Here is a 13211-nt window from a genome sequence, read left to right as displayed (position 1 = left end):
AGAGCCATAGACAATCATACTCTTGTGGGAAGGGTTTGGGGACGTGGCTTACTGGTGCTGTATGTGACTATGGACGCGCATGCACTGTGGCCTCCTTAGTCCCCTGCTTGCTAGGGAGTCACTTAGAGAAGGTGACAGGACAAGTCTGGCGGGGAACTGCCAGAAGAGCAGAAGATGGTGCTTTCTGTTCATTATCATTGCACAAAGTAGGTAAATATGACCTTTATTTTTATTATTAAAAAAAAAAAATATTATATATAATATAGACTTTAGTGTTTACTTTAATTCTGATTTATCACACAAGCAACTTACCTGAACATAGATATATCTGAATGTCTTCTATATGGTATTAATCCCTACCATGAACAAGGAATTACTAAAAAAAAAAAACTAAATGAATAGTAGCAATAGGCAGCTCTTGCCTCTTGTTGTGGATCCTCCATTCAGGACACCTTCCAGATTCTAAACTTCCACATATATTTGGACATAAAGCATCCCTCATTCGGCAAACGGGTGTATTGTTATGGGGGGGGAATGTACCTGTGTTTTTGCAAATGAAAAGTAAGGGCAAAGCAACAAACCTACTTAACTCCCTCTCCCCCCTGCTGCCCTTAGTAAGTGTAGTAAATCCACTGCTTGGTTCAGCCGTTGTGGTGAAAAGAGTGGAAGCGGTGGTTGTCTGAGCAGCTATTCCCCAAGTACCAGTGCTACTATTACACAAAATGCAAGGGTGTGAATCACATGCTCTCTATAAGGTTAAGCTCCAGGCATTCATCTTTGCTTCCAGCGGCTGAGCAAAACCGTGGTGGATCAAGGTGAAGGTAGGTAATACCATAGCTCCCAACTGTCCCTGATTTTGAGGGACTGTCTCTGATTTGGAACAAAGTCCCTCATTCCCCCTCATTTTGGTCTGATCTATATAGTTGTATATAAAATGCACTTTTTTTTCCTTAATTCCAGTGCTAAACTTTTCATCCAATTTCTAAAATGGCGCATTTGCAAATTTCGAAAGCTAATATTAAAGGAATAGTAGTGGTAAAAAAGCACTTGTAGGTTTAACTATTTATTTTTTTTATAATTCTCCTTAAGGCCCCTTTTACACTTGTGCGACCTGAAAGTCGCGTGATGTCGCCGCAATTTTGACTGGACTTGAAGCAATGCCTGTGATTAATCTTGAGGTCTATGAATCTCAAGTCGCATCAAAGTCGGACCAGTGCAGGGACTACTTTGAAGCTGCTGCAATTTTAAGTCGCACAGATATGAACGGTACTCGTTAGAAATCATGGGGTACGACTTGTCATGTGACTTGCTCCCATGCTGCAGGTCAAGTTGCATAAGTATTAAAGGGGCCTTAAGGGGGAACTGACAGGGGGTGTGTCCTATGTCTAAATACGTTTTGCTAATTGGTGTCCCTCGTTCCTATCTCAAAAAGTTGGTAGGTAATACTGCTTGTTGGGCCACTATTAAAGTAAACTTGTTTCTATCCCCTGCTTGGGTGCAGTTTACTTCAAGCAATAAGATGACATTTATGATGACTGGACACGATCAGTAGTATCAATGTTTTTCACATATGAATCACAGCAGAGCATCACCCGTTCTTTACAGGAAATGCACATTCCTTTAAATACCAAGATATATATATATATAAATTATTAATGGGACTCTCCGTTATAAATGATGACGTGCCCATCCCACCATAGTTACAGCAGGTCCCCTACTACATAAGGGAAATTCAAATAAAGAGGTAGTTGATGAATAAAAAAAATATCAAATGTATTAACTTTTATAACATGCAAAATTATTAAAAGAACAACACACCTATCCCCAACCCCATAAAAATTAGAACAGCCTTTTTCCCCACCTATGGGCGCCACCCCTTTAAACCCTAACCACTAGCCACCTTATCTGCTATAATATACACTTAACGACCACTTTATTAGGTATACCTGTTCAATTGCTTGGTAACACAAATTGCTAATCAGCCAATCACATGGCAACTCAATGCTTTTAGGCATGTAGATGTGGTGAAGACGACTTGCTGTAGTTCAAACTGAGCATCAGAATAGTGAAGAAAGGGGATTTAGGTGACTTTGAACATGGCATTGTTATTGGTGCCAGACAGGCTGGTCTGAGTATTTCAAAAACTGCTGATCTACTGAGATTTTTACACACTTCAATCTCTTGAGTGTACAGAGAATGTCAGAAAAAGAGAAAATATCCAGCGAGCGGCAGTTGTGTGGATTAAAATACCTTTTTGATGTCAGAGAAGAATGGGCAGACTGGTTCAAGATGATACAAAGGCAACAGTAACTCAAATAACTACTTGTTACAACCAAGGTTTGCAGAATACCATTTCTAAACACATCAAACCTTGAAGCAGAAGGGCTACAGCAGCTGAAGACCACACCGGGTGCCCCTCCTGTCAGCTAAGAACAGGAAATTGAGGCTACAATTTGCACAGGTTTACCAAAATTGGACAATAGAAGATTGGAAAAACATTGCCATGTCTGAGGAGTCTCGGTTTCAGCTGCGACTTTGAGATGGTAGGGTCAGAATTTGGCGTAAACAACATGAAAGCATGGATCTACCCTTCCTTGTATCAACGGTTCAGGCTGGTGCTGGTGTAATGGTGTTGGGGATGTTTTCTTGGCACACTTTGGGCTCCTTAGTGCCAATTGAGCATCGTTAAACCACGGCCTACATGAGTATTATTGCTGACCACGTCCATCCCTTTATGACTACAGTGTACCCATCTTCTGATGGCTGCTTCCAGCAGGATAATGCACCATGTCACAAAGCTCACATCATCTCACCACTGGTTTCATGAACATGACAATGAGTTCATTGTACTCCAATGGCCTCCACAGTCACCAGATCTCATCCAATAGAGCACCTTTGGGATGTGGTGGAACGGGAGATTTGCATCATGGATGTGCAGCTGACAAATCTGCAGCAAATGCTTGATGCCATCATGTCCATATGGACCAAATTCTCTGAGGAATGTTTCTAACACTTTGTTGAATCTATGCTATGAAGAATTAAGGCAGTTCTGAAGGCAAAAGGGGGTCCAACCCGATACTAGCAAGGTGTGCCTAATAAAGTGGCCGGTGAGTGTATAGATCATACATGGCTTGAATATAACTGTTTTACTGGTGTTAAGAATCAGAGATCAAATGTGTCAAGGTTGTCAGAGCAGGATTAGCAAGGGAAACAAACTGCTTGCAAATCCCACTCTGCTTCTACATGCCTGCTGCTGCTTTATGCTTGATTCATCTCCACTGCTTCTTTATTAATATCTGCATGATGGATTCCTAATTTCTTTGTACTCTCGGATAATTCCTGTGATCAAGATTGATCTATTAATTTTCAGTACCTTCATGTCAGATGTATAATATTACATTGACAAAGACAGTCTTGCATCCAATGGCTCCCACTGCTGCCTCTGTGCCTGTGTGAAGGAGAGAGCAGCGGTGGGTGCAGACGGACACAGCAATGGATGGATAACTCAGGTAAGTATAAAGAAAGGGGAGGGAGTGATAAACTTATTAACCACTTAAGCCCCGGAAGATTTTACCCCCATTCCGACCAGGGGGTATTTTGCGATTCGGCACTGCGTGAATTTAACGCACAATTGCGCGGTCGTGCGACGCTGTACCTAAACGAATTTGACGTCCTTTTTTTCCCACAAACAGAGCTTTCTTTTGGTGGTATTTGATCACCTGTGCGATTTTTTGATCACGCGCTATAAACAAAAAAAGAGCGTCAATTTTGCAAAAATAGCAATATTTTTCACATTTTTTTTATATGAAATTCCCCCAAAAAAAAATGTAAAAATCAAAATTTTTAAAAATTTTCGGCCAATTTGTTTTATGCTACCTATGTTTGGTAAAAAAAATCGCAAAAAGCGTATTTTGATTGGTTTGCGCAAAAGTTATCGCGTTTACTAACAAAGGGAAAGATTTTTGTCATTTTTGTTGTTTTTTTTTTTAACGCGTAATGGCGGCGATCTGCGATTTTTTTTGCGGTACTGCGACATTGCGGTGGACAGATCGGACCCTTGACTGACATTTTTGACACTTTTGGGGTTACCAGTGACATTTCTACAGTAATCAGTGCTATACATATGCACTGTTACTGTAAAAATACACTGGTAGTGAAGGGGTTAACTTTATTTGGAAGGGAGGGGCTGTGTGTGTCCCTAGGGGCGTGGTTTCTACTGTGATTGGCTGTGGCTCTAGCTGTAAGGACACTGATCAACGGATCTACATACCAGATCTGTTTTATCAGTGTCTTTGCAGCGAGAATGACAGGCAGTTTGTTTACACAAGCTGCCTGACATTCTCCCTCTCCCCCGCCGATCGCCGAGTGACCGGCGGACATCGGGTCCGCTGGTCACACGCGCGGGGGGGTCCGTGACCACGCGGGAGCGGGAGCGCGCCCCCGGGGGCGCGCGCTCGCTCCCTAGACCCTCACAAGCAAGCAACGTAGCCCTACGTTAGTTTGCCTGTGAGGGGCTGACCGCCGACGTAGATAGTCGTGCGGCGGTCGGCAAGTGGTTAAGACATATTTTACCTTAATGCAAGGAATGCATTAAGATTAAAAAATGTCTAGCCTTTAGAACCGCTTTAACACCAGTACAACGTCTGTCATATTGCCTTGTCTTGCAGTGGGACTTTGCTGGGCAGCAATCTTGCCACACCTGGTGAAGGAGCCCTAAAAATGATTGTACCATTTGTGTTCAAAGTCAGAACCAAGGCTGGCCATACATGTTCATTGCTCTTGTACAATTTTCCTTTAGATTTACCAAAAACCATATAATACAAGGTAAAAACAACTTTTAATTGTATCCAATTAGGCAGGCCCTTGCACTACATCAGGGCTCGACAAACCCCGGGCGCCGGGTCACATTGGCGACTAGAATTAGCGGCCTGACATCTGGGCTACACTGCCGCAGGTGTCTTTTCCCATGCGGCTCCCGCCGGCAAGTGCGCAGATTAGGATGCCGCGCCAGCTAGTAATTGAGGCCGTGGCTTTGCGGCCTGCTGTAGGGAGACGCTTACGTTGGGGAACTGGTGCCCTCTTGTGGTGGCTGGGGCTGCAACTGTCAGCGCTGAGGGTTTCCCCTGTTTGCTCTCACTGCTCAGAGAAGAGGTTGAAGATGAGGGCTTGATTTGGTGCCCTGTCCTTATCGGTGAGTGGACAGGGAGTTTGGGGCAGCTGGTCAGAACAGCCTCTGTTCCATATACAACCCCTGAAAATTGGAAAATGTTTTTTTATTTATTTAAAAAAATTTTTCCCCCATTTAAAATGATTTTTTTAATTATTTTTGATGCTCTCCCTGTCATGCTACACAGCTGAAGGCCCCTTTCACACGGGCTGTCTGATCAGGTCCACCTGTCAGTTTTTCAGGCGGGCCTGATCGGACCCTTCAGTCTCCTCTATGGAGTGGCGGATCCTGTCCGCCAAAAACAGATGGATGGTGGTCCTACTTTCCCATCCGTCTGATGGATCAAATCAGATGGCATTGGATTGAAATGGACAGGCAGTCCATTTCCATCCGAATGCCCCATAGAGAAGAGTGGGACTGTGTCCATGTTCACTCTGCATAGCGAAGCAGACAAGCCCTGTCGTCCAACTGCTCAGTGGGAATTAGCAGAGAGATCCCCACTGGTAAAGCGGATTCCGCTTAGCGGAGGTGCCCATGGGAAAGGAACCTAAGATGGCATGAGTTACTGGATCTCCTATGGCCTCCAACTTGTTGCACTGTCCTTCCCTAGTGAGCCACTGCCCATCACACCATCAAGCCAAGTACACACGGGCCCAATGCCGGGCAACATCAGCCGATTCAATAAAAACTGGCCGCCATTCGGCCCGTGTGTATGGCAGCTGGTCCGACAGAAGCCGGCTATTCTGCATGCGTGAAAGAAAACTGGCTCCTAACTTTTTTTAGCTGGCTCCTAGATTTCAAGCAAATTTGTCCAGCCCTGCACTACATAGTTTAAGCTAAATCTAAAAGCAAACTGTACAAGAACATTTAGCATGTATGGCCAGTCTAAGGATCTAAAGATACACGGTTCAACACTCATTTTCTTGAGTTTCTTCTATTCACATGTTTTTTTATTGTTTTGTTTTTTTAATCGGAAAGTTATCTTTGCAAGAACCCATCCTCCTAGCTGCTAACTAATAATTGTATTGCTATATTTCTAGAATGTACTAAAGAAAAGGGATCAAGTGCAAGCAGAATATGAGGCTAAACAGGACGCTGCAGCCGTGAGAAGAGAAGAAAGAACTGGGGTGAGATTTTAGATCTGATTAGAATTGGTTCTAGCAGCCTCATTAGATTTCATCTTTTTTTTTTTTTCAATTCTGAATGGAGTGTAATTTTGTAGCCTCCTACACACAGACAAAGAAAAAGATATGATCTGAAGTATATGCTTTTTTTAAGTGACAAACCTCTATTCTCCAGGAGAACAATATTCGTGGGACTTTAAATGAGGTAAGTCGCTTAGTCGATATCAGAATTATATGAACTCTAAGAATAATAAATAATTTATAAATGGTTTAGAAATATCAAATAAACCATTTATAAATTATTTATTATTCTTAGATTTTATCTAATCCTGATATCGACTAAGTGACTTACCTCATTTAAAGTCCCACGAATATTGTTCTCCTCTTTACACACATGCTGCAGAGGTATGCCTGTTCCAAAATCTTGCAATATATCAAGCAATATTATAAAATAAATTCTAAGGGGGCTTTCACACTGATCAGTTTTTGATGTGATTTTGGTTTTTAACCACTTCAGCCCCAGAAGGATTTGCCCCTCTTAATGACACAGGCCATTTTTTGTGATTTTTCTTAACAGAAAATTGCACAGTCATGCAACGCTGTATCCAAATAAAATTGTTTTTCCCCACAAATAGAGCTTTCCTTTGGTGGTATTTGATCACCTGTGCGATTTTTAGGTTTTACGTTTTAAACAAACGCGGTCCTGCAGAAGTGGTAGCTGCAAATACAGTGAAGGAGTTTAAGCATGCATGGGATAGGCATAAGACTATCCTTCATATAAGATAGGGCCAGGGACTATTCATAGGATTCAGATATATTGGGCAGACTAGATGGGCCAAATGGTTCTTATCTGCCGACACATTCTATGTTTCTAAAAAAAGAGCGACAATTCTGAAAAAAAAAAAAAAAAAAACAATATTTTTCACATTCAGCTTTATAACGTTCCCCAAAAAAAAAATTTAAAAAGCAAAACTTTTTAACATTTTAGGTCAACTTGTTTTCTGCTAAATATTTTGGTAAACAAAATCGCAATAAGCGTATTTTCATTGGTTTGCGCAATAGTTATTGCGTCTACTAACTACCCAAATAAAATTGATGTCCTTTTTTCCCCACAAATAGAGCTTTCTTTTGGTGGTATTTGATCACCTGTGTGATTTTTATATTTTGCGCTTTAAACAAAAAATAGCGACACTTTTGAAAAAAACGCCATATTTTTTACTTTTCTGCTATAAAACATTCCCAATAGAAAATGTTTAAAAAATTAATTTTTTTATCAGTTTAGGCCAATTTGTATTCTGCTACATATTTTTTGTAAAAAAAAAAAAAAAAACCCAAAAAGCATATTTAAATTGGTTTGTGTGTGGGGACTGCTGAGACTGCTGATCTGTCCCTGCCTGTCTGAGAGAAGATCCGCCTGCTTTGTTTACATAAGCAGGCGGGTCTTATCTCGGCTTCCCGGACGATCGCGGGAGGAAGGCAGCAATTGCCACCTCTCCTCCCGCGGCCCGCCTCCTGCTGTGTCTATACACAGCGGAAGCGCGGCTCAGGTGGCGCGCGCACTGCCGCCGAAACCACATGCACTCCAATCACGTAGTACTACTTGACTGGATGCAGCCGAGCCGCCCTGCCGCAGTAAAAAGCCGGCGGGCGGTCTGCAAGTGGTTAAAAAGCGTAACAAAAATGCATGAAAAATCTATCCCTTTAAATCCCATGGAACTCTTCACACCAATGCGCTGCAGGTGCGATGTGTTTTTAAAAGTCCTGCATGGTGCATTTTTAGTGCATGCTTAAGTAGATTTAGAGCCCATTCACACTAGCGCGACTTGTGAGGCAACTTGTGTTGCCTCAGGTAGCTTGACATAACAAAAGCAATGTTAATCAATCAGTGCCGTCTTAATTGGCACTACTGAAGTCGCTCCGACTTCAGAAAAGGGTCCTGTACTACTTTGAGGCTACCTGTGATCCGACTGTCCCATATACTTCAATGGGAGTCGCCTCCTTATCTTAATTGACACGACTTGTTATCAGACTTTCCAGGAAGAAGAAAGAGATTAGCCGGGCATTCCCCACAGACAAAGTCGTCTGTCTCTTCAAAGTAGTGCACAAGTCTCTTCAAGTCACGGGGCGACTTTCTGGTAGTGGTAGTGTGAACCGGCTCTTACTGTGACTGAGAAGCAGCTGTAGGCTCAGTAACGTAAATATTTGCTGTCAGCTTGCTTCTGCGTTTGGGGCACGCCCCCTGCTGACTTGCACTGTGGTTGGACACAGTGTGATCTTGTCAACAGCTGTCACCCAATGATTTATGGCTGAGACCTGCTGATCAGCTGTGTCCAATCACAGCACAGAGCCCTGTGTGTACAGACACACAGGATTCTTTTCACAGAGCAGCAATCGGGCTGTTTCTTCTCCCTGCTTTTAGGGCTTGTTCACACTTGGCTAAACTTCTAACGCCCTAACAAACGCTCCTATAGTGTTAGTATGTGCATTAGGCTGGCGTTATTGAGCTTTAGTATGGGCATTATACTGACATTTTACAAGCGTTAATGACGAGTTAACAATGCTCCCCAAACGCCCAGTAGGCAGTTTTGAAGCGTTTGAAGAGCGTTAAGGCAAGTTAAAACTGCTTCACAAACACCCATTCCCTTACAGGAAATAAACTAATCTTAATGCACCACAACTGCCTGCCAGATCGTTTGCGAAGTGTTACTATAGACCTGAATGGGAGGCGTTGAAAGGCCGCAAATGCCTCCTGACTCAATATGAGGCCTCAATTGTGGCGCAACGCTAAATCTTTATGTTTTGATAATGTGAACAGCACTGTGTGCTGTCTATTGTATCTTCTGCATAGGCATTTGAGGGATGTTTTTAACGCCTCTCAAACGCCTGCTTTTAATGCCAGTGTGAACATAGCCTTAAACAGCCAGATCTTCGTAAAATCAACACACATTACACTTGTTAAGCACACAGTTAATCCCTTGATTGCCCATAGTTTAACTTCTTCCCAGCCAGTGTCATTAGTACAGTGACAGTTTACAGCAGGGCTTCCCAAACTTTTTTGGGCCGAGACCCCCTTCTGAATTCAGTTATTTTTCAGGACCCACTTGCTTGTAATTGAATATTGTAAAGAGCTACAAAATTTGTTGGCGCTATATTAATGGAAATAATAGTTGTAAGTAATCAGCACCCTCATAGACAGTATAAGGCAGGCAGAGGACAGAAATCAACCACCCCAGGACAGTGATCAGCCGGCTATATGGCACTTACCCTCCTTCCTCTCCCAGCGGTCCACAGTGAAGGTGAAGCCCCTATTTGCCCTCTCTAGGGCCCAGCACACCTCACCCAGAGTCTCCATGATGAGGAGCTCTATGCGGGTCTTGGTGTCCTGTCTCTTCTCCTTCAGAGCCTCTACTGGGGTCACAGAAGCTGCCATGAACTCCTGACACCACTGGACCACCTGGTCCTCCTATGACACCGAGGCTGCCGTCTCTGCCCGCTATAGCTGAGAGAATCTAGCTGCCATTCTAGCCACCACCACTGTGGCAGTGACTGACAGCAGGACTGAGGAGCTGGCTCTGCACCCCATGAACCTATCCTACATAACAGCCCACATACGTACAAATACAAAATTACAATGCCATAGAAATGGTTACTCACTGATGCGAGTATCCATCTCGTGGGAAATGCAGACCAGCCTCCGTAAACTGTGTTGGCGTGGTCCTGAATCCATCGCGATTTGTCTGCTCTGGCTCTCTGTAATTTGTGTGGGCTCGCACAGCACAATTTGAGCTGGCCTGCTCACAGTGATTTCCGGCCCAGCGCGACGCACTCAAACGCAGATCGCGACCCACCAGTGGGTCCCGACCCACAGTTTGGGAACTCCTGGTTTACAGTACTGTATTAGTGTCACTATTGATGTCAGTTAGTGTACCTCCCAGCGAGGGTCTGTTAGTGCCAGTTTGCCTGCCACCCTATCACAGTCCCATATTAAGTTGCCGATCATCACCATTACCAGTATAGCATCAATGCTGCATAAATTCTAGTATATATACCATAGTTTGTAGACGCTATAACTGTCATAACAGCTAATCAATAAAACACATAATGAGATTTTCTTTTACCAAAGACATGTAGCAGAATACATTTTGACCTAAATTTATGAAGACATTTGATTTTCTTTTTCTTATTGCTTAGGTTTTATAATCGAAAGTAGAAGATAATGATTTTTTTTTTCAATTTTCGTTTATATAATAAAAAATAAAAAACCCAGTGGTGATCAAATCCCACGAAAAGTACGCTCTATTTGTGTAAAAAAAGATAGAAATTTAATTTACAGTGTTGCATGACTGAGAAATTGCAAGTTAAAGTAGCACAGTGCTGAATCGCAAAAAAAACCCTGGTCATGAAGGGGGGAAAACCTTCTGGAGAGCAAGTGGTTAAAAAAGCCCACCTCCTCATTGAAATGAATGGGAAAATGTTTTCGGTGCGTTTTTTGAGTCCCATGTCCAAGTTTTACCCATGCGTGCTGGGAGTCATGAATCCCGAAAATGCACCAAAAATGAATAAAAAAACATGTCAAAAACTCTATGTGTCTTTGCAAAATGCATAGCACATTTGTAAGTGCACCATTGTGAAAGGGCCCTAAAGAATATCTAAACGTGAAACCTTTTTTTTTTACCCCTATCAACTATTTTTATTGTTGTGTCACCACTAGGGATTTTTCAATATCACTGGGAAAGAAAGTGATGGCAAAATCCAAAATATTTGAATTGTCACTAGGACAGGAATAAAGGGGGAAATCTCCGAATTAGAACATTTGTTGTGGTGATAGCTGTCTCATAGGAGACTTTTCTCACCTTGGAGAATTTACACCTTTCAAATCCTGTTGTGGCTACAGGTTAGGAAGCATAGTGGCACATAGCTTGCAAAAATGACAGGAATTTTAACTGTTACAACCTCACCTATAATGGGGAAAAAAAGTTTTGGCTTTAGATGGACTTTACAATATACATTTGTGAACAGGGTCCAACCACTTTTGCAGTATCTGCTATACACAGAGAGCATTGTGTTTACTGAGTAATGTCCGCATTTAAATACCAGTAAATAATTCTAGGTACACTATATGGCAAAAAGTAAAGTGACACCCCACCAAAATTAGTTTAGATCCACAAAGTCAGGTCAGTAAAGAAATGGTTTGATCTGGAGAAGCCTAATGGATAAGTTCACCTTTCATAGCATGTTACGTTACACCCATATTTAGGGTTTAACATGTTATAAAAGGACCAGCCCCTGCTGTGACAGCTAGTGGGGGATCTTCTCCCCCTGCTAGCTGTCAAAATGTAAAGAAAAAAAAATGCAGCTGTGCGGGGCTTCACCCACCCGGCCACGTCACTCATTTACAGTCCTCTGTGAATGGAAAACTACAAGTCCTGACAGCTATAGCGGCTGTCGGCTTGTAGTTCTTAATAAACAACCAGGGAGCAGTGAGCACTGTGGTAGTTAATTGATTCTTCCTGTCAGAGGGTATCAGCTTGTCCATACGAGGTACGAGCAAGCAGATACACTGACTGGTCTGCAGTAGTCCTGTATCGCATCAGAGATCTGCTGTTCACGGGTGCATTGCTTTTCAGGCAACAAAATATAATACACATTTTTTACCTGCAAAACAATTTGCATTTGTTGTTTTTTATTTTTTTTTAAAGGTGAAGTTATCCTTTTAAGTGGCCTACAGAGAGCCCTGACCTTAACTAGAAAAGCACCAAAAATTTGGTGGCCCGAAAATGGTGTTAAAAGCAATTGAAAAAGGTGCCCATAATGGTGCTGAAAGCAAAGCGCACACGTTTTCGCTGCAATTTTACAGTGCTTATGGTTTGTTTTTCATAGGTCATGTGACTCAAAAACGGCATCAAAAACTTAACACAGTTGCGTTCTTGATGCGTTTTTTAATGCATTTAAATGGGGAGGTGCGTATTTGGTGCAGTTCTTTTAACTGACAAAAATGCAGCAAGCAGGATTTTTAACACCACAATCGAAGAGCAAGGGACCAGTGTGAAGACATACCATATTTAAAGGAGGAAAATCTAGAAAATAAAGATTCTCAGGTCTTTGCTGTCTTCAGGGAAAGTTTTGAGGAGTTTCTAGTACTCTGCTGATATATAATCTGTGTGTGGAGAGCCAGGCTGAAATAATCATACAAAGCGCCAGTCACATGACATAAGGGTACGTGTTTATCACCTAGGGGGCTCACAGAGGTGCAGTGGAGGTTTTTACCATCCTGTTTCTCTTGCCTTCACTGTCTGTGGTAACTGCTAAGCGGGTTCGTTCTTGTGCTGTGCTGCCTGGAAAGCTGCTCCGCTCTCTTGCTCTGGCTCCCGCCCACAGCTCGCCCACCCACACTGCTCCAAACCAATCAGCATTGCCGCTCGCCCCGGCCCTGCTCGCCTCGGCCAGTCAGCAGCATAGGGAGGTGACACACACACACACTGGAGCCAAGACAGAGATGGCGGCCAGTGTAATTTGAATACTCGCGAGTACCAGCCGCGGCCGGTTAGTTTAATGGTCGTTAATGGGGCATTTTTAATGCAGGCAAAATGTGTATTTGTCGTATAAGACGCATCTTATGCGTCTTATACGGCGAAAAATATGGTACATAGAATTTAAAGGGATATACCTTTCTTGATCTTTTCTTGCCTTAAAGGTGCCAATAATGGGCGAAAATAATTTCATATTCATTTAAATTCATTATATTAATTAAAAAGTCAAAGATAATACAATTCTATATAAAAATATATATATTTTTAAAAAACTGTCATTTTCAGTTTTCATTTGATGCACCTCTAACCTCAACCCTATTAAACACCCTTGGGATGAGAGTCAAAGCTGATTGTGGGCCAGGTCCTCTCATCCAACATCAACACCTGATC

The 13211-nt window shown here is 42.6% G+C and overlaps 1 protein-coding gene across 2 annotated transcripts in view; it reads left to right on the top strand.

The window, feature by feature from the left end:
• Positions 1-13211, top strand: part of SNX30 (sorting nexin family member 30) — a 125696-nt gene that overhangs the window by 103807 nt on the left and 8678 nt on the right. For both annotated transcript variants that reach the window (XM_082255845.1, XM_082255844.1), the window contains exon 7: positions 6208-6294. In XM_082255845.1, the coding sequence (XP_082111971.1) occupies positions 6208-6294 (87 nt within the window). The remainder of the gene's footprint in view (positions 1-6207; positions 6295-13211) is intronic.

Source organism: Pelophylax lessonae (assembly GCF_965119305.1).
Source record: "Pelophylax lessonae genome assembly, chromosome: 1".
In the NCBI taxonomy this organism is placed as follows: Eukaryota; Metazoa; Chordata; class Amphibia; order Anura; family Ranidae; genus Pelophylax; species Pelophylax lessonae.
The sequence above is the reverse complement of the archived record's forward strand: the minus strand, read 5'-3'. Positions and strand labels throughout refer to the sequence as shown.